The 22,755-nt window shown below is 32.5% G+C and overlaps 2 protein-coding genes and 1 pseudogene across 2 annotated transcripts; 2 read left to right on the top strand and 1 right to left on the bottom strand.

The window, feature by feature from the left end:
* Positions 1 to 4,776: 4,776 nt before the first annotated feature.
* Positions 4,777 to 7,196, top strand: LOC114756574 (benzyl alcohol O-benzoyltransferase-like). The gene is made up of 2 exons (XM_028945522.1): positions 4,777 to 5,294; positions 6,126 to 7,196. Exons 1-2 carry the CDS (start codon positions 4,842 to 4,844, stop codon positions 7,029 to 7,031), a joined length of 1,359 nt encoding a protein of 452 aa, XP_028801355.1. The 5' UTR covers positions 4,777 to 4,841; the 3' UTR covers positions 7,032 to 7,196.
* Positions 7,197 to 7,885: 689 nt separating this feature from the next.
* On the bottom strand, positions 7,886 to 11,250 carry LOC114756575 (receptor-like protein EIX2). The gene is made up of 3 exons (XM_028945523.1): positions 10,947 to 11,250; positions 8,269 to 8,840; positions 7,886 to 7,916 (listed from the first exon to the last, which is right to left on the bottom strand). The coding sequence occupies exons 1-2, from the start codon at positions 11,218 to 11,220 to the stop codon at positions 8,272 to 8,274; spliced, it is 843 nt and encodes a 280-aa protein (XP_028801356.1). The 5' UTR covers positions 11,221 to 11,250; the 3' UTR covers positions 7,886 to 7,916; positions 8,269 to 8,271.
* A 9,328-nt stretch (positions 11,251 to 20,578) lies between these two features.
* On the top strand, positions 20,579 to 22,137 carry LOC114756583 (pentatricopeptide repeat-containing protein At1g09220, mitochondrial-like; annotated as a pseudogene).
* Positions 22,138 to 22,755: the final 618 nt, after the last annotated feature.

The following is a 22,755-nucleotide window of genomic DNA, read 5'->3' as shown; positions in this document are numbered from 1 at the left end:
GTGCATGTTTATCCGAAGTTGATGATCAAGTTGGGGAGAATGAAAAGTTTTCTTCATATTTTTTTTTTAAATGGAACGAAAAATCCCTTTCCCGTGTTTGATACAAAATCTCAATAAATAAAATAAATTATTTTTCAAGAATTTTAATTATATTCCATATTAACATAATGATAGTTGTCGAAACAAACAGGTAAAAAATATCTATCTTTATAAAAGTTACAATTGTTATAAAGTTCTAAGTAAAGAACATAATTACTAAAAAGTTTTAATAACAATAAAGCAGCTTATAATGATATATTTTTCAATAGTGAATTACAATTGCTCGTTTGTTATTGGGATTTACTAGTAATTATTTTCTTTTATTAGATTTCATTGTAATTCTGTGTTCTTATAAAATTAGTGCTGTTAAATAATGAATATGGGAGAAAATGATAGTTTTTTTTATAAAAATATCCAGCCATTCACATTTGCAACTTGTAAGTGACATCAACTATATATAACTTAAATAGCACAATAGCCTCCTACTTACGCCTAGGATAACACTGCATATCTTTTTAACATCAAAATGTGTTTGATGTATTTTTATATGAAATCTAAAAAATAAACTATGTATCATAACTTATAAATAATATAATTTATTTTATTATAAATTAGCACACACATGCATACACATATTTACATATAATACTACCGCTAGTCCTTAATATAAGACCCTATTTGACTTTTATTTTGATCATAAATATAAGACTCCAATCTACTTTATCTCTCATATTTATATATTTTTTTTTCCAAAGTAGTCATTCTAATAATGATAGTTCTAATCAATATATTTGATTAGCAAAGATATTTTAGGAAAGACAACACCTATTTAGGATAAATAACTAACTCAACTTACTTTCTTAATCTCCTTAAATTAGTCAACTGGCTCTTATAATTATGACTGGAGGTAGTATTTGAAAAGTCGTTTGGCAAAAAAAAAAAAAAAAAAGAAAAGTCGTTGGCGGCCAGTTAAAAAAAAAAAACAGAAAAAGTCATGCTATCCAAAAAATTATGCTAGTTTTTCACAATTCTGTTTTTTCCCCCAAAAGTTTTCCACAATTTTTATAATTAACTGGGCTCGAACTAGTTTTATACTCTCTCCATTCTAAGGAGCTATTTGATGAATTTTGTTTATTTTGATCTTAAGCATAAAATTTAATCCCTTATGTCTCCCATATTTGTTAAATTTTTTTTCACAGACTACCTCTACCAATTGCACACATTTAATTTAATTTGTGCTATCAATAACGATAGTTATGAAGGAGCCAACTTGAAGGAGATGCATTTTACAAACACTAATATGCTTTTTTTTTTTTTAACATATAAATAACTTAACTATTTTTCTTAATTGATATAAATCAATTGTTTATCCCTTACATTTAAAATCAGGGATAGAAATTTATATATATATATATATATATATATTAATAGAATGATATTTTATGCCACTTCCTTTATATTAGTTACTTTTTGAAATGCCTAATTTACAAGTGAGATTTTCAATCGTTTGACTCTCCAATCTCCATTATTGAAGTTAGAAAAGCCATCTCTCCCTCCCTCTTCCCTTCTCTCTACTTGTAATGTTCCACGCAGCCAAGTTGGTTTTTTCTTTATAGAAGACAAAATCATATTATAATAAAAGTATCATGACACAATACACATATAGAAAGTGAACAAGAATGAGAATTAAAAAGCCTATAAAAAAATGTTGGTTGTGTTGTTCAAATTGTGACATCTGAAAAAGAAGCCGGCACTGAGAGGATATTCTATTATATAACATATGCTTCAAACCATAATTAGAACGATTCAATTGAATGAATTACTGCAGATAACCTCTAGATTTAATCTTCGTGAAGCAAAAAAAAAAAAAATTCATTTTTTTAAAACCCAGCATATATTAGCAGCACAAAAACATTGAATGAGAAAGACATTACAACCTGTATATATATTACCTGTCCCATATAAACTGCTGCAAAGCTAATCCATTAAAAAAATAGAATTAATATCATTGTTGATCCTTATAGCTTTATTCAATTTTGGTTTTGGTTTTTATATTTTCAAATCGCTGGTTTTAATCTTTATAGTTTCACAAGGATTTAATCTGATTTTAAGTACAAGGGATAGAAACTAAGGGTAGAAGCAGGCCAGAAGACCTGTCAAGGGTTTATAGCATGGCCTGTATTTGGCTTGGCTTGGCCTAACCTGTTATACAAAAAAAGTAGGTTTAGGCCTGTTTAAAGGCCTGTTTAACTTAATATGTCAGATTTAGACTTTTTGATGCCTGTTATAAATTTATAATTATAATATATAAGAAAAATTAGTTAATGGTACTATTATTAATATGCTCCTTTAATTTATTTTTTAATATATATTTAATGGCTTAATGCTTCCTTGGATTTGAAGTTTAGTTGACAAGTAAAGATAAAAATATAATTTAAAATAATAATATCAATAACTAATGTGATCTTTAAATTTTAAAAATATAGATAAAATAGGAAAGAAAAATTTTGTTCCAAGAATGATAAATTAATTAACTATGTGTTATGTTAATTAAATTATGATACCCTCTTTATTCATTGTAAAGTTAATAGTTTTTTCTCTTTATTTATTGGAAAAATTGGTAAAAAATCTCTGGTTGAAAATTTGCAATCAATAATGTGTAACAATTATCAATACGGAAGTCATTTGCACACAATGAAAGATAAGTTGCACACACCGAAAGATATGTTGCACTCACAGATCATACTTGTATGTGCTCACATTCAAGTCCTTTTAGCCAATTAAATTTTCAAACAGGGATTTTTTTTATACTAATTTTCCCTTATTTATTTGTCTTGATTTTAATTTTTATTTTGTACTTAAACGTAGTCTTGTTCCAAATTTTAATATACAATTATAATTAGTTTTGAATAATATATATCCTTGTAAATTGTAATTAAGATTTAAAATAGGACTTATGACACTAAAATATAAATAAAAAACAAGACTAAAAAATTAATTATAATGTACGCTTTTTTTAAGCTTAGCTTCTTTTTTTTTTAAATATCACTATGTAATTTGAATTTTTTAAAAATACATGTTTGTTAACAGGCTTCAGGCCAGGTCAGGCCAGGCTAGGCTTTTATATAAGTTAGGCTCAGGCTGATAGGCTATAAAACAGGCATGGTTTGTTAAAAGTAAGGTTTGGCTTGACTTGACTTGTTTTCACCCTTATAAAAACCATAGCTCTTTAAAAATATAGAGACCGTTTGTTAAACTCAGACCAAAAAGTTATGAAACTATAGAAACCAAAACTAATAATTAAAATTATGGGATCAAAATCGAAATTGGATCAAACTATAAAGACTAATAATGGCATTAACTCATAAAAATAATAGCATCAAATGATAAGATCCGTTTGGAAAATGTGATACTCCAGCCATCAATTGATAAATGATTTATTGAGAATGTGGGCTTAATTAGTTGATCTTTCTTAAAGCATGATATATCTTTCACATGATACAAGGCTTTTGCTCCATCCAGTTTCTTTTGCTCAGCTAGATTTTTATGTTATGTAATCTATGTTTATTTTCTTTTACTTCTGTATTTCAATCTAACCTTCTTCAGTATAAATCTTTTGGTTTTCTTTCCAAAAAAAAAATTTGTTGATCTTTCTTGATGACTTGCAATTCTTAGTTAGAATATGCTAAGTGTATGACAGAGAGCAAAAGCCAAGTTGCTTATTATGTATACCACGTGTTGCTTCTGTTTAATAGAACTTGCTTTTACTCAAAAAGAAAAGAAGGAGAAAACCCATTTCAGGGGGGAAAAGTTAGAAAACCAGCCCCTTGTTTTCGCACGTTGTTTTGTTTTTAACAAAAACAACTGCTTTACCAAAGTATATCTGTTTTGAATCATTAATTTTCGAAATATTACCAACTAAATAATGCATCGCAATTGGTGTAATTAATTTTTTTTAAAATTTTTTGGGTCAAGGGATAATTTGGTTATAACTTGTAACCAGTCTTGTCATGGATGCGCCTATGTCCAGGAACAAGGAATCACTCAATTTCCGGATTCGCATAGATCAAGTAAATTTGTCGTTTCATATCATAAGTCCTCATGGCTTCTTTCCTTTTTCGTATTTTTTTTCTTTTTATCCTTTCGCTTTTTTAATTAGATGCCCAAGCTTTATGGGGACATGGAGCCGTCCCAGTTGACAAGTTTAATTTGGTGAAGGCAAAATGAAAATTGGATTTGTTTGGGTTAAAGAGTTGGTTTTTTAACAATAGTTAAATATGGGTTAATCTAATTATAATTAAGATAAGTTATTTAAAATGTACAAATATATATAATATAGAAAAGAATAATATTTAAATAAAGTGGCATTAATAATCCACAAACAAATGGAGCATCCATGCATAGATCTTATACAATTCGACAAAATAGAGTTAATAGAGCACGAATGCGACATGTTTTTTCAAACTCAAAATGATGTCATTTTAACGTTAACAAAGAGAGAGAAAAAAATGAAATTTAATCCTTCCAACTAAGAAATTGGTTTATTAGCTTGACTGCCTAATCTGGATTGAGTTTTCATTACATGAGTATCATATAATTTTGAAGGGAAAAAAAAAAAAAACAATTGACATAGACCTTTCTAACAAAATGCTTTTTCCTTTAACAGGACACGTAAAACCAGCTAGTATATAAATCCGTAAACACCCTCCAAATGAAGTATCAATCTCCTAATACTAAACACACTTATTGTCCATATCTCGATCTTCTCTCAAATTCCCCACTTTGATTTTGAGAACTTATTAATGGCGGCGCTACAAGCTCCTTCTAATCTTGTCTTCACCGTGAGCAGGTGCCAACCGGAGTTTATAGCTCCGGCGAAGCCTACTCCTCAGGAAGTGAAGCTTCTTTCAGACATAGATGACCAAGCTGGTTTACGAGCCCAGACTCCATTCATACACTTTTATCGTTCTGAACCTTCCATGGCAGGGAAGGATCCAGTAAAAGTCATCAGAGAAGCATTGGCTCAGACACTTGTGTTTTACTATCCATTTGCAGGAAGACTTAGAGAAGGTGAATTTGGCAAACTTATGGTGGATTGTAATGGGGAAGGCGTTATGTTCATTGAGGCTGATGCCGATGTCATCCTTCAACAGTTTGGTGATGATCTTCATCCTCCATTTCCATGCTTCCAAGATCTTCTTTACTCACCCGCAGGTTCAGATGGAAACCTTCACTGTCCCATCTTGCTCATTCAGGTCTCACATCCCCTTCTCTCTCTCTCTCTCTCTGCTTGCTAAAGTATATACTCTCTCCTCTCCTTAGGGAATTAATTAATTTGTATAGATTAAGAAAATGTGAGTTGATTTTTCATAAAATATTCCCTTTTATCTATTTTATCATCTGGATCAGAAACCACTTTCTTAGTATGAAAAGCCCTTTAATATGTGCAATCGATAAAGAGAGTTTAGCCAAAAATTATAAATTTAAAAAACGAAATAGACTGAAATATTATATTTAGAATTAAAACAAATCCCCCTACTAGAGATTTGGATCCTCTCTTCTTATCATTTTTCTCTTCTTTTTCTCCTCATCCCATCCTTACCATTCTAAATATAAGATCAACTTAAGTCTTAACTAATTAGAAAAATGAGAAAAAATGCCTGTTGAATTTCAAAATGATAAATGGGTGATATTAACAGATTCTGACTTATAAAAATTATTACAAAAATAGTCAGCACCAACTATTTGTCATTTTGAAATCCAACAGGTATTTTTTTTTGGCTATTTTCCCTTAATTAATTAATTGTAATTTATGATATAGATAATTTGTGACATTTCTTCAAATATGACTCTACTATTTAATTACTAAAATTTAATGCGCAGAGATAAAATAATATAGTTCAATAAATAGGATATATTATAGAAAAGAAAATTTTAATATATGGTTGACAAGAACAAATGTGACCTTATATTTAATTAGAATCAGGATAAAATCTTCAAGTAGACGTTATATTTATGATAAGCAGCAGTGTGTGAGAGAGAGAGAATTTTGCAATACTAATATGATCCATCTTCATGAATTATAGGTAACACGTCTCAAGTGTGGTGGCTTCATCTTTGGCCTTCGCATGAATCATAGTATGAGCGATGGACCTGGTATTGCACAATTCATGAAAGCCCTGGCCGAAATAGCCAAAGGTGCAACCCAACCTTCGATTCTACCAGTCTGGAACAGAGATCTTCTAAACGCAAGAGACCCACCAAACATTACACTCACCCATCATGAGTACGATGAAGTGGTCGGCGACCATATTCCCTCCACCAACATTGTTCATCGGTCTTTCTTCTTCGGACCCTCCGAAGTCTCATCCCTCCGTAGATTACTTCCCAACCACCTAACCCAATCAACCTCATTCGACCTCATCACGGCTTGTCTCTGGTATTGTCGTACAAAAGCTTTAGAACTAGACCCACAAGACGAAGTTCGTCTCATGTTCCTGGCTAATGCACGTATGGGACGAGATAGATTCAACCCTCCATTACCAAAAGGGTATTATGGGAATGCCGTGGTGTTTCCGACGGCGTTTTCGATTGCTGGAAAACTGTGTGAGAGTCCGTTAGAGTATGGTTCGAAGTTGGTTAGAAAAGCAAAGGATGTAGTGAATGGCGAGTATTTTCACTCGGTGGCTGATCTGTTGGTGAGCAGAGGACGACCCAGTTTCACCACAGTGAGGTCATTCATTGTTGCAGATTTTTCTCGTCTTGGATTTAAAGATGTTGATTTTGGGTGGGGCAAGGCTGTGTTTGCTGGTCCTGCTTTGAGTGGACTTGGCACATTTCAAGGATTCACTTTCTACGTTGGATATACGAATAGTAAAGGTGAGGAAGGAAGAATCATACCTGTTTGCCTGCCGCCAGAAACCATGGAGAAATTTGCCAAAGAGTTGGATCTCTTGCTTAACAATGCTAACCAATCTGCCATTGATGGTTAATACGTAGATGCATGCAAAAATGCCGTCAAGTATTTGCATAGTTATTGTGTTTTTGTGTGTGTCTGTGTGTGTATGTGTGTGTATGCACGTCGTATATATGTTCATGTTTGTTTATGATGATGTCCGTTGTAATGCATTGAGGCTGTTCCGCAGTAGTATACCATGGGTACGGTAGTGGAGGTGCCTTTATTAATATGAGAGTTTTGTTTAGCAAACCATAATTTTCCAGTGAAGTTGTTGCTAAGCTAGATTGAAGTTTACCAGAAACCCCAATCTGATTCTGGGACTGGTGGTTGATATGGGATGATGATCGAGCCAGACAAATACTTTTGATCAGGTTGAACCACTTTGGTTGCTGGTAATCGGAGACATTATTGCTTCTGTGTATGGTCAGTTTGGTCATCTAATATATGCTGGGGGATGAAACCCTCTGGTGTCACCAACTAAGGAAAAGAAGAAAATATGTGACCAAGTAAGGCTTTAATAAAATCTTGTCCCATAATGGCTGCTACCTTTATGGTTTGATCCATTATCTCTGAATGTAGTGGATGTTAGTGGATAATTGTATTATGTAATGAACATAATGGTTAAAAGGAGCCATACTTTTTCTTTGCCAAAAAATAGAACCACAGATGATGAAATTTCTAATGTAACACTAACACTGCAGTGATTACATAACACTCTCAACACGGATTACGGAACTTTGCAACGGCTGACAAGTGACCTGGCTTTCATCTTACATGAAGAGAAAGAAATATAAACAAAACAAGAAAGTAAAATAGAAGAGCAGATCCAGTCGTGCTCACTCGTAATACACCATCCCATTCCCGATGTAGTCGAAACCTCACCAGCAAGATGATTATTTCTGCAACTTTCTCCAACCATCTACGTAATCAAGCAAAGTTGTCACATATTCTTAAATTATACGAAGTATATATAGGCTTAGATACAATTCACATTTGTCACATGCTATCAACAATTCACTAATTTGTTGCAATGTGCATGCTCTTCAACTAGCTTCAGGGCCTACATTATATTTTATATTCACATGAGATTGAGAGTAACAAACGTAACATTAAGAAATTTTTTTGAATAAAAATACGTAAAAATTTTGAACTTATCATCATAGTAAGTAGTTTCTCTAGATTGATGATATGTTGCAATTCACAACAACAATCTAGCAAATGAATAATCTTATTATCAGGGTATCGCAATTATATTGTAAAAAAATGCTTACCTGTCAGTGTTGGAACCTTCTCTTTATCTTCGCCTTCAAAATAGCAACTTGAACATAAATCCAATCATGCGTGTTTTCAAAGAAGTGGAAAAAGGAATGCCGCCAAGACTTTTTGAGAATTAAAGTCCCACAAACTCCCCAAAACCCAGTAATGAAGCCAAGAGCCATGCTCGCATAAAACCCAAAGCTTATGAGATTATCATCTCCATCTGCATCAATGTCATGTGCATTGGGATTCAGATTTGAAATCCCATCTTCTGGACATCTCTCTGTAAGTGGCAAGCCACAAAGCCCCTGGTTTCCTATATAACCGGAGGCAGTGAAGGATTGAAGTTGGGTGCTAGTTGGAATTTTTCCTGATAAATTGTTGAAGGCCAAGTTCAACATACTAAGAAAACTCAAATTTGAGAAGCTGATTGGAATTTCACCAGAAAGAGAGTTGTATGACAAATCAAGTGATTCCAACCTTTCCATTTGACCCATGTTGATAGGAATGCATCCTTTCAAATGATTTCTAGACAAGTTTAGGGAAGCCAATGCCACAAGTGCAGCTATGCTACTTGGGATTCCTCCTGTTAAGTCATTGCAAGAGAGATCAATGGTTTTCATGAATCGAAGATTCTTACTGTACTCAACATATGCTCCTTTCCATGACAACATTGCTGTGTCCATGAGTGATGATTCAAAATAGTTTCCAGAAACACGATAAGAAATTTCTTGGCTCACATATGTCATATTTGACATAGCATTCAAATTACCAAAGCAACGAGGTATATTTCCTGTTAAATTATTTTTTGAGAGATCTAAGATTTGAAGATGTGGCAAATTACATAAATTTGTAGGAATGCTTCCGTGAAGCCTATTTGCTTGCAAACGTAAGCCGATCAAATAGTGGCAGTACTGCCCTATCCATGATGGCATTTTTCCAGTCAAATTATTCTGTCCAAAATCAATGAACAGCAAGTACGAAGAATTCATCAAAGCTGGCAAATTCCCAGAGAGGTTATTGCTATTCAGATGGATACTTGCAAGAAAGTTCAAAGTACCAACTGAGTTTGGTATTGGTCCAGAGAAATGATTGTTTCCCAATCTTAGAACCTCCAAGAAAGGAAGTTGGCCCCAACAATCAGGAAGTTTTCCCGACAAAAAATTGCTTGAAATGTCAAGATGAGATAAACTTGCTTGAAGAGTTGCACAGATGAAAGATAAGGTTCCTGCAAACATATTGTTTGAGAGAAGCAACGCTCCTATTGCATTTGGTGGGAAATATGGTAGGGGACCGGAGAGATTGTTGAAACTCAAATCCAAATTAATATTGTCAATTTTCAAGAGTGATTTTGGCAACTCCCCATAAAGTTTGTTATGGGAAAGATTCAAGTATCGTAAAGAAGATTGCCAAAGCCATTGAGGAATTGAATCTGAAATTGACGCATGAGAAATGTCCAACATGTTAAGCTCCCTTTGATACTTTAACCAGCAGGGAAAGTGGGGACCAAAATTACACGATGCTGCACGAAATTCTCGCAATTGAAAAGGTGGCACCCAATGCGAACTGAAGTTGAAAAAAATATTGTGTGACACATCTAAATATGCCAAGTTAGAGAGAGTTGAAATATGTGTTTCATTAATGACAGAATTCAACCTATTGTTGGACAGATCTAAGTACATCAACGATATAAATCCGGCAAACACCGGCAATGGCCCTGTTAAATTGTTATAACTCAAATCCAATACGGAAAGGTGAGATAAGTGCCCAAATGATTGTGGAATTGACCCATGAAGACTAGTGTTCTCAAGATCTAAACGCACTAGATTTGAAAATCTTGAAAAATTGGGAAATGGTCCGCTACTAAAAGGATTGTCACTTAACTGCAAGTCCTCTATACTATTTTGAGCGCACCTTAACTGTGGTATCCAATCACTTAATTGACCTGAAAAATTGTTGTAGGCCAACCACAACCATTTCAATCGGCACAAATTGGGGATGGATTTTAGCATGCTGTTCTCAAGTTTATTCCCTTCAAGATACAGAAATTCAAGAGAAGTGGTGTTTTGGAAAGCATCTGAAGGAATATGTCGCAAAGAATTACCATAAAGAGATAAAGATTCAAGAGAATTCATATTTGAAAAAGTATTTGGAAAAATATGTTCCAAAGCGTTATTACTGAGATCAAGATCTGTTAAGACGTTGCTAATGTTAGACAGCCAGGGTAGGATTGCAGAGTCTAAATTATTTTCTGCAAGAGAAAGGTTTTTGAGGGACGTGGAAGAGTTTGTGTGGACAAAAGATGCAGGATTGAAATGATGAGATATAAGATCACAACCTTTCAAGTAAATCTCAAACAGATGAGGAGCTTTGGATAATGATGACTGCCAATCAAAAGCTTGACTTAGATTAACGCCTGAGAGGTCAAGAGATCTCAAAGAAGAAAGGTGAGAAATCCACTCAAGATCTTTCACAATCAAATCATTAGAGCTAAGGTAGAGAGTTTGCAAATTGGATAGATTTTGCAGCCCACGGGGAATAGTGCCACCAATTGAAGCACCCGGAATAGTTAACTCTCTTAGTTGACCAAGTGAGCCAATGCATTCTGGAATTTTGCTCCCTTCGAAATTGTTTCCATCGAGATACAAGTAAGTTAGATGCTGCAAATCACATAATGAGGAATCGATATTACCTCCCAAGGAACTAAGACCGAGCTCGATTACATGACCGGTCAAATTACTGCATGATACTCCACTCCACTCACAGCAATCAGCTTCACTTTTCCAGGTGGATAACATGCCGGACTCATCAACGAAACCATGTTTTAATTTGAGAAGAGCTTCCTTATCTGTCTCTGCGCAACTGATGTTTACATTGGAACATCCTGCACACCAAAAGAGACATAAAGCTCCAACAAGCCAAAAGAAATTGAACTTAGAGCTGAACATGCCTAGGATTCTTTTCATTTGGATATGGTAAGAACAGGGGAGGCGTCTTGTGGATGTGAAGTGAGTGATCCTTGGGTCATTTATACACAAGCGGCTCACCAAAGTTTTCAAATAATTTTATTTTAGAACGTAGAAATATTGGCGTCAACCAACGTGATAAATATTAATAACTCAGTAGAGGAAGATTTTTGGTTCATGAAAAAGGACTATAATTTTTATTTAAAGTAAAAACAATTGATGTTTAAAACATTCTTATCATTTAATTAATTTGATTAGTCTAAATTTTCTATTCAGAAAGCAAATTATCTGAATCAGCTGATGAAATTTTATTTGAAATGATTGTTTAATTTATAACCTCAAATTAATTCATCAATAGTTGACATTAATAACCCTCATATGAGGCATTCTGGTCATGAAAGGTCTCTAAAATTAATACGTAGAAAAGGTTGTCGTTGCATGAACGATTGATTTGTGTCATTAATCTTTAACAACGTCAGTGACACACTCATCGACATCACTATCATTTGAGGAAATTACCATTGACGATTATGTGGTTGGAAATTTTTGTTCATGCTGTGAGAAGGTTCGTCTCTTTTTTCGTTCTTCAATAGATGAACATATGGATCAGACTTGAACCAAGATCTACGTATAAAGCACAAATCACGCCAAATTTCTTTTAATTTTATTGAAGTTAATATTAATTATCTGAGTCTAATGCCTTCAGTAGAATTTTAAATTATTCATCCACATATATCATTATTTATTTATTTATTTATTTATTTATTCTGGTGAAATACGAGGAGCATATTTTACCAGCAGTAAAAGCTAATCTCTTTTGGGTAATATAATAAACAAATCTCTTCAGCTAAATTTTCTCCATTCACAATTATTAAGAACCAATCATCTAATTGACACGCATATTGTCTCATTTTGATTGGTTGAAGAATATATGTGTGTGAATATATGTATTACTTATAAAAATATTGTTATAATTCATCAAGTAGATGTCCGAAAAATATCACAGAACATCAATATTCTCTCAAAACCTTCCCTAATTTTCTAAAAAAATTTCCTATTTTTATTTTTTAGATATATGTATTAATTATAAAAATATTGTTAATAATACTTGTAATGAATCAGCAATTGCTTCTATTATTTTTTTTTCAGAATTCAAATTGCTTAAATTTCATTTGAGTTTAAGTTAAAAAAATTCTTATCATTTAATTAATTTGATCAGTTAAGTTTTCTCTTAAAATGGAAAATCGTTTGATAAAAGTTCATTTGAAATAATTATTTAATTTCTAACTTAAAATTAATCAATAGTTAATATCAATCACTCTCATTTGAGGTATTAGGGTAACAAAGGGCGTCCAGAAAAACAGAAATAAGAAGTTGCTGTAACATTCATGACTAACTTGTATCATTAATTTTTAATAATATATCTGACCGTTTTCTACGAAATTTTTGTGATCGCAAATTTTCATTCATGTCATATGAAAAGGTTCATCTCTTTAACTGTTTCAAGCTTGAATATGCCAATCAAGCTTGAATCAAAATATAAATGACGCCGAATTTAATATTCTGAACTTAGTATTAATTACATTTATATGAGACTATAAATGACGCCAAATTCCTTTTAATATTATTGAAATTAATATTACTTTCATTTATATATATGAGACTATAAATGACACCGAATTTTTTTTAATATTATTGAAATTAGTATTAATTTTATTTATATCAGTCTCATTCCGTCAAAATATAAAACTTAAATTGATCATCCACATATATCGTTATTTGTTTATTCTCGTGAAATACGAGGACCATACTCCACTGACCGTAACCATTAAGGCTATTCTCTTCTAATTGAACAGTTAGATATCAAAATGTGAAAAAAAAAAAATGAGTATGTTGCGTTAATTTATTAGTGCTTCCTCCCAATAATATAAATAATATAAAAATTAGATAACTAATTTAAAAATATTGGTTAAATTAATTATTTGAAATAAATATATATTGATTTTTTTTAAAATGTCATTACCAAGCGCATGCATTATAATTATCTTTTAATAAAATCTTGATATGTGTAATTAATAAATTTTTTTAAAATAAATTATAAATTATGACACAAAGGGAATTAACTATATCGATGGACAAACACGGCTTTGACTTAACAGAGTCAGAGTAAATTCCTACCTTATCTTTTTATAGCTAACGTGCGTCAGTTTGATTGGTAGAGGAAGAAGTGATATGAACGGGGTAAGGGCAAGGCGGTGCCTTAAATAATTACTCTTTTGTCTGTACCATATAAAATGGCAAAATCACTATTAAATTTTAAAATAATAAATATGTGATTTTAACATATTTTGACTCAAAATCATTAGAAAAGTAGTCAAATACTCAAAATTTTTTATAAGAGTAGTTAGCATGACATATTTATCATTTTAAAATTTAACAGATATTTTTCCTAATTAAGTTAAATCAATTAAAAAAATTAGTTATTTATAAAAAAAATGTTTAGAAAAAGTATAAATAAGAAGTTGTCGGGGCATGCATAACTGACAAGTGGCAATCGAATTTATTATTACCATCACTATCATTGACAATGATGTGTTTGGAAATTTTTGTTCGTACCGTGTGAGAAGGTTTTTCTCCTTTGTTCTTCTTCCTCAATAGATGAATACACCGATCAAACGTGAATCAAAATCTATGTATAAAATATAAATCACGATTAATTTCTTTTAACTTTGTGTAGTTAATATTAATACAAGGCAACAGCGGAGGGACTGTGGCTTTTCCAACTTTTCATACGTGCAAGTCATAATTGAATTAAAACTTAAAAGGTTAATTTTTCTCTTAAACTAAAAACAAAATAGATTAATATGTATTAACATAATTCCCACCTTATCTTTTCTTAGATACCACGTATAAATTGGTTGAAGAAGATACATATCAGGAGCTCCATTGACTTGAAGGTCAAAATAAATAAAAATTAAAAAGAATAAAGACTCGTTTGGCTCTTCTATAGAATATTCTACACGTAAAGACATAGATATTGCAGTAGTGGTAATAGAATTAATCAATGGTTAACATCAATCAATTTCATGTGAGGCATTATGGTCATGAAAGGCGTCTTAAAAAGTAGAAATAAAATATTGTCGTGGCATGTATGACTGAGTTATGCGATAAATTTCTAATTACGTAAGTAACACTTCTCGAATTTAGCAACACTGACAATCAACATCATTTGTGGAAATTATCATTAACAATTACGTGGATGGAAATTTTTATTTATGCCGTATGAGAAGGTTCATCTCCTTTGTTTTCTTCTTTTTCAATAGATGAATATATATACCAATTAAGCATGCGCATATATAATATAGATTACGTTGAATTCCCTTTAATTTATTGAAACTAATATTAATTTATCAATGAGTCTCTCGCCTTCAATAAAACTTCAAATTATTCATTCATATACTCCCTCGGGTCTATAATATAAGTCACTTCTAAAAGGATGAGTTGGTTCAAAATATAAGTCACTTGAAGAATAATTAATACTTGTTTATTAATTTTGTCCCTACAATTAATACTTAAATATAACTCATTGTATTTTTAACTCTTTTTCACAGCTTTGATTAACATGAACAAAATTGAAAAAGAAAATTTATTTAAAACACAATTAATGAATTAATTAACATTTTTTAATATGGATGAATTAGTTAAAATGACTTATATTGTGGACCAAAGGGAATATATCATCATTTATTTATTGTGGTGAAACACGAGGAGCATTAAAAGCTAATCATTTTAAGGTAATAGACCAATCCCTTCCAACTAAATGTGCTCCATTCACAAAGATTACGCATCAAACGTCTAATTCATCTATCTAACCACTTATTTAAAGTGTGGGAGTGCTACGACGCATGTTGATCTGATTTCGGATCCCGTAAACCAGTTAATTAAGTGAAAAAAAAAAACACTCCAAATTAAATTAAAAACATAAATATATACTCAATTTGCATTAATTAGATATCTATATCGATTTGCATAAATATATGAGTGAGTATATATATATCCAATTAGATATCTTTTGATTTGCATTAATTAGTAGCTTGCTAATAGCATGAACTAGCTTTGATTGATCAGAATCAGAATAGTAGGTATATATTATATAATTCCTGCAGGGAGTTTTAAAACATAATACTTGATGGTTTTTCTTTGTAACCATCAAGTATTTTAAAATAATATTTGACGTCTATAATGAAAAACTGTCAAGTATTATAAAACTTGACGGTTTAATCTTTAAACCGTCAAGTTTACCTTAACAATACTTGATGGTTATATTAAGTATTATTATAGAAAACTTGACTGTTTTTAAAAAACCGTCAAGTATTATCGAATGAAACTCGACGGTTCCTATTAAAACCGTCAAGTTTTCTCCCGACATACTATATTTGAAGGTTTTTTGTTATAACCGTCAAGTATTTAGCGTCAAGTATTCCTTATTCTGTAGTAGTGTTGGCTTTTCTTTTTATAGATACCATGGATTTGTTTGATTGGTTGCGGCACACACACACACATATATCCCCCGAACTCCATTGACTTCAAGTTCAAAGAAAAAAAACAAGAAGAAAAAGAGAAAAAAAAGTTTCTACACGCAAGGACATAGATATATTTTGAAGTATGATTAGAGTACGTGTCCGAAAAATATAACACAACTATATTAATCCATTTTATTTGTTTTCGAATATATTTTCCTCTGATCCATACTTCAAGTCTCTACATTAAACTGCTTTTGGTTGAAACTCACGGTTGAAACAACAATATGATGAAGGGGAACTAGGATGTGTGTGTGTGTGGCTTGCAACATAATTAAAATGCTGGGGAATGAGACTAACTTCAAAATAAACTCCAACAAGTGATGATGGGATAATCTTAATATCAATTAATTTATTAATTAACTAGAGTTTGGGTGATAACACCATATGGGTCATACTGATATGTGATTGGCCCGACCAGAATATCAATATATTAAAATATAAGTCGCTTCTGAATTTCTTTCAATTTCATTGAAATTAATATACCATGCATCTTTTTGATTGGTTGAGGAATATGTGTGTACCGAGCTCGTTTGAATTGAAGGTCAAAAACAAAACAAAAAACAAAAGAAAAGAAAAGAAAAAAAGCTCGTTTAACTCTTCTACATTTTATTCTACACGTCAAGATATAGATACTATAATTACTCTCAATTGAGGCATTCTGATCATGAAAGGTGACTAGAAAAGAAGAAATAAGAGGCTGTCGTGGCATGAGTAACAGATTTATGTGATTAATTTCTAACAACGTAAGTGACACTCCATAAATTTATTATCCCCATCACCATCATTTGTGGAAATTATTATTATCGAGGATGATGTGGTTGGAAATTCTTGATCATGAAGTGTGAGAAGGTTCGTTTCCTTTTTCCTTCGTGAATAGACCTATTGCTTATAAAATTAAATGTAAATCACGCTGAGTTTCTTCTAATTTTATCTTAACAAATTAATTTTATTGATCTCAGTCTCATGCCTTTAATAAAACTGAAATTAGTCATCCGCATATATCATTTTTTTTTAATTCTAGTGAAATACGAGGATCATACTTCATTAGCAGCAAGCTGATCTCTTTTGGGCAATAGGCAAATCTCTTCCCAGTAAATTTGCTTCATTCACAAGGTTTGTGGGAATCAAACATTTAATAGATATCAAAATAGAAGAAAAATATATATGAGATTGTGTTGCATTAATTTGTATATCAGTTTGATTGGTTGAGGAAGAGAGATCGTTTGACTAAAGGTAAAAAAAAAAAAACAAAAAGAAAAAAGCTCATTTGACTCTTCTATTTATGTTCTGCCCGTAAAGACATGGACACGGTAATGAGCAGGTATTATTACTGCCATAAAAATACTAGACTATATTAATAAATTTTATTTTTTCAAATATATGTATTACTTATAAAAATACTGTTAATAATACATGCAATAATTTCTGCTAGTATACTACTTTTTTTTCAGAATTCAAATTGCTTAAAATTTATTTGATATCAAGTTATAAGATATGTTAAATAGATACAAGCATATAATTTATTGAAAGTAAAATATTAGAATTGCTAGCTTCATTGTTAAACCTTGAAAAAAACTTCCACTTAAAATTTAGAAAAATGATATAAAAATTCAGGTAACACCTTACATCCGGTCCCTCCAATTAATAATTTTGCAAAGTTTCAAACTTCCTGAACACGGCTTTGACTAATCAGGATTAGAATAACATGCGTTGGAAAAATCCTCCCATGACTTTCCAAATTTCTAACAATATGGAAATGACCCTTAATAGTGTTTCTTCTTCATTCTTTTTTTCCGTCGGAAAATTAGGAGTAAGGATTTTTTAGAAATCAAAGTGGAAGGTCCCTTTTTCTCCTTGAATATATGTGCGTGTGTGCGTGTGTGTCTGTATTTTTTTGGGGGGGGGGGTAGCATTGTTATGGTCAGTTTATGTAGTAAAAGGAGAGATGTTTCAACACTCCTTGAATTCACCATATCATTGTCACCATCATTTGTGAAAATTATCATTCAGGATTATGCAGTTGTAAATTTTTATTCACGCCGTGTGAGAAGGTTCATTTCCTGTCTTCTTCTTCCTTGTTTGAACCAATTGATGAAAGATTATTTGAAATAATATTATCTTCTAACTTAAAACCAATCAATCGTTAACATCAATCATTCTCATTTAGGGCGTTCTGGTCATGAATGGTGTCTAGGAAAGTAGAAATAAGAGGCTGTTGTGGCATGAATAACATATTTGTGTGATTAATTTCTAACAACGTAGGTGACACTCCTTAAATTTATTATCACCGTCACCATCATTTGTGGAAATTATTATTATCGAGGATGATGTGGTTGGAAATTCTTGTTCATGAAGTGTGAGAAGGTTCGACTCCTTTTTCCTTCGTCAATAGACCTATTGCTTATAAAATGTAAATCACGCTGAGTTTCTTTTAATTTTATTGTAATTAAAATTAATTTTATTGATCTGAGTCTCTTGTCTTTAATAAACCTGAAATTAACCATCTGCATATATCTTTTTTTTTTTTATTCTAGTGAAATACGAGGATCATACTTCATTATCAGTAAGCTAATATCTTTTGGGTAATAGGCAAATCTCTTCCAAGTAAATTTGCTTCATTCACGAGGTTTACAGGAATCAAAATATATATGAGATTGTGTCGCATTAATTTGTGTGTATCAGATTGATTGGTTGAGGAAGATAGCTCGTTTGACTTAAAGGTCGAAAAAAACAAAAAGAAAAAAGCTCATTTGACTCTTCTATTTTGTTCTGCCCGTAAAGACATAGAGACAGTAATGAGTAGGTATTACTACCATAAAAATACTAGCCTATATTAATAAATTTTTTTTTTCAAATACACGTATTACTTATAAGAATGCTGTTAGTAATACATCTAATAATTTCTGCTAGTATACAAATATTTTTCAGAATTCAAATTGCTTAAAATTTATTTGATATCAAGTTATAAGATATGTTAAATAGATACAAGCATATAATTTATTGAAAGTAAAATATAAGATTTGCTAACTTCATTGTTAAACTTTGAAAAAAACTTCCAGTTAAAATTTAGAAAAATGATATAAAAATTCAGGTGACACCTTGCCTCTGGTCCCTCCAATTAATAATTTTGCAAAGTTTCAAACTTCCTGAACACGGCTTTGACTAATCAGGATTAGAATAACATGCGTTGGAAAAATCCTTCCATGACTTCCCAAATTTCTAACAATATGGAAATGACGCTCAATAGTTTTTCTTCTTCATTCTTTTTTCCGTCAGAAAATTAGGAGTAAGGATTTTTTAAAAATCAAAGGGGAACATCCCTTTTTCTCCTTGAATAAATGTGTGTGTGTATTGGGGGGGAGGGGGGAGAAGCATTGTTATGGTCAGTTTATGTAGTATATGAGAAGGTTCTTCTTAATTCCCTTTATCCCCGAATTAATCGTCCAGTTTAGATCGTAGACGATTGTGAGTAGAGGACGTCTGTTTCACAACAGTTTTAGATGATTTATTGTTGCAGGTTTTTTGAGGGTGATAAGCACCTAGGCTCATTGGATCTGGATTGTACAGATATAATATGGATGATCTAGATTTAGGCATTTTAATTATTTATTTGTAAATAAATAATTATTTTTTGAAAAAAAAGTTAAAGGATTATTTTTATTTTAAACTTTATACCCGTTAAAATCATTTTTTTACAAAATTAAAAAAAAAATTGGACCTGTAAATCTGATAAACTTGAAATGTTCATCGCCACCCAAACTCATTCCTTTGTTATTGTGTTCACTTATTAGAGACAGTATTGCCTTTTTTGTATGGTCTGGTAGTTGATCTGTCCTGATAGCTTCTGATGTCTGAATGACGCTATTCATTGTTGCTCTTTCTCTCCTAAAAAAAATAATACACGAGTTCTATAAAAAAAAATGAAAAAATATATATGATATTTTCTCACAGTCCTTGATGATGCCTCTGTCGTTAAAGTACTCAATTAAACTAGGTCCCAATTGATTTGTAGTTTAGGATCGACCTAGGTCATTATTTTCAAGGAGCAATTTATGGGTTTCTTTAGGTAAAAATTGTTATTATATACAGCCCAAGATATGATCATCCTTGAAAGTTGCCCTTTAGACGCTACAATGCTACCAAGAGCTTATGTCTCGATTCTATATCTTATGTTGCCAAGTAGGAGTGGGCGTCTGTGTGTGAAGGGTGTGTGGGTCTTTAAATTGTCTATATTAATTAAAAAAATGATGTTATAACCCCCACTGTTAGTTCCTTACCAAACATTCGTCAAACAAGAAGTAAAAGAAACAAATTAAAATCATTAACAAGTAAACATATATAATATTGAACATATTTTGAATTAGGGGACTTACAACAGCTAGCTAGTGACCTAGCTTTCATCTGACACAGAAGCATAAAGAGAAAGAAATCTAAACAAAAAAGAAAGTGACATATATAGAAGAGCAGATCCAGTCTTGTAATTCACCATCCCACTAGTCAAAACTCGCCAACAAGATGAGAATTTCTGCAACTAGCTTGCAGGGTTGCATTATATTAGTTGTGTATTCACATGAGATTGAGAGAAACAAATGTAACTTTAAGAAATTTTTTTTGAATAAAAAATTTTGAAAGCTTTGAACTTATCAACATTATAAATAGTTTCTCCAGATTGATCATATATTGCAATGCACAACAATAATCCAGCGGACGAATCTTATTATCATGGTGTAACAATTATATAGTAGTAAAAAAAAAAAAATGTTTACCAAACGGCCATGTTACACTCAGTCTGTGCGACCATTCTTTCCTCTGTCAAATTTGAAGGGGAGGAATCTGTGTCCACTTGTTTAGCAGCCATGTCTCTCCAAATTCTTCAACGCCATCCTCCTCTGAATTCAGTATGTCTTCCTGCCATCCCCGAGCTAGGCATCCGCAGCAGTTGGTCTCTCTTCTACTCAAAGACGCATCAAACCACCAAGCTGCCCAGCAGGGCCACTGTCATATCATCACCTCTGGGATGCTTCTATACCCTTTTTATTGCGCCTCTTCCTGTTTGCTTCTCTTCAACACTCTGATTCGCTGTTACTCTCTTGGACTCTTTCCTGAAGAAGCTGTTAGGTTTGGTATCTCTTCCCTAAACTGCCATGCATTTCTGACTTATTGTTCCTTTGACAGCTATACTTAGGCCTTCCTCTGTCATGCATGCCTGTGCCAATTCAAACTGTGTTCACCTTGGAATGCAGATTCGTTCTGTTATATTCAAAGTGGGTTTTCACTTTCACTTATATGGACAAACTGCTTTACTTATGTGCTCAACCTGCGGTCTCTTAATCGAAGCGGCGCAAGTGTTCGACAGCATGCCTGAAAAAAATACTGTTACCTGCAATATTTACATTACTGGTTTGATTAAATGCGGCGAGTTTGACCTTGCCTTGTCGTTATTTTATAAAAAGCCATTTCGGAGTGTTGTCTCCTGGACAATTATTATGGATGGATTCACATGCATGAACAGGCCCACTAAAGTATTGATTACGTTTAGGGAAATGGTTGTTTGTGATGGCATAAAACCAACTGAAGTGACTCTTCTGACCATTTTCCCAGCCATTTCAAATGGGTTCATTGTGATTTGTCAGTCAGTACATGGCTATGCGGAAAAGAGAGGCTTCAATGCCTCCGATGTACGCATTATGAATTCACTGATAGACTCTTAAGCAAAATGTGGATGCATAGCAAGTGCAAGCAGATTCTTTCAGGAGATATCTGCTTATAAGTTGGTATCATGGACATCAGTGATCTCAGGTTTTCAATGCATGGTCTGGGAAGGGAGGCTGTAGAGTATTTTGAAACCATGGAAAAGGCTGGGATCAAGCCAAATTATGTGACGTTTTCGAGTGTTTTAAACGCGTATAGTCATGGAGGATTGGTGAAGAGGGGCTCAAGCTTTTCCATAAAATGGCTAATGATTGTTAACTTGTGCCAGATGTCAAGCACTATGGCTTTCTAATAGATATGCTTGGAAGGGCAGGTAGGTTGGAGGAAGCTGAAAATATTGCTTTGCAGGTACCTCATGGGGTTGCCAATGTCGTGATTTGGCGGATACTTCTAGGTGCTTGCAATTTTCATGGAAATCATGAAATTAGTCAGAGGGTGATGAGGAGAATACTGGAGATGGAGAGAGAATATTCTGGTGATCATGTTCTTATGTCCAATATTCTTGCTGGTGTTGGAAGGTTTGGAGATGCTGAGAGGTTAAGAAAAGCAATGGATATGAGAACTGCTTTTAAACTTTCTGGCTACAGTTTATTCTAAATGCTATAACATTTCTATTTCAAACAGACAGGCAATTTGGCTATAAAAGATATTCAGAATATGCTGAAGGCATCATATTGTGGTAATGCACATTACTATATTTGCTTTGTTTCCTTCGGGTTTTTAACTGTCGAGTTGCATATAAAAAGGTTGTTTAGAATTTTCATTTACGAATTTTCAAATGTGTTTGTGCTCCACCTTCCAAACCTCGGTGGCTTCTGTGTGAAAGACTTTTGTCTGATTTTAGGAATACAAAAATAGAAACTATTTACGAAGTTCCCACATATGAATCTAAGCTTGATAGCCTATCCAAAGCAGCTTGGTGTCTAATGTATGTCTGACAGTGATACTTAGGGCTTTGGCATATGAGTGGTTCCTGGACTCACAAGCATTACAATATTTATTTTAACTCTAGGTCTTCCATTCCTTCCTGGGATCTTGACAAGGTTTTGCTAAAAGCTAAATTCTGAGCCTGTCATGAACCGATATTGGAGAACTCAGTCATGGTCTTCAAGTTCAACAACAGCATTTGTGTGTACAACACTGCACTATTGTATGTCTGACAGTGATACTTAGGGCTTTGGCATATGAGTGGTTCCTGGACTCACAAGCATTACAATATTTATTTTAACTCTAGGTCTTC

This window comes from Neltuma alba, unplaced genomic scaffold (genome assembly GCF_004799145.2).
Source record: "Neltuma alba isolate B1F8T4 unplaced genomic scaffold, ASM479914v2 tig00010438_pilon, whole genome shotgun sequence".
Lineage (NCBI taxonomy): Eukaryota > Viridiplantae > Streptophyta > Magnoliopsida > Fabales > Fabaceae > Neltuma > Neltuma alba.
Note: the sequence above shows the minus strand (reverse complement) of the source record. Positions and strands in the feature narration are given on the sequence as shown.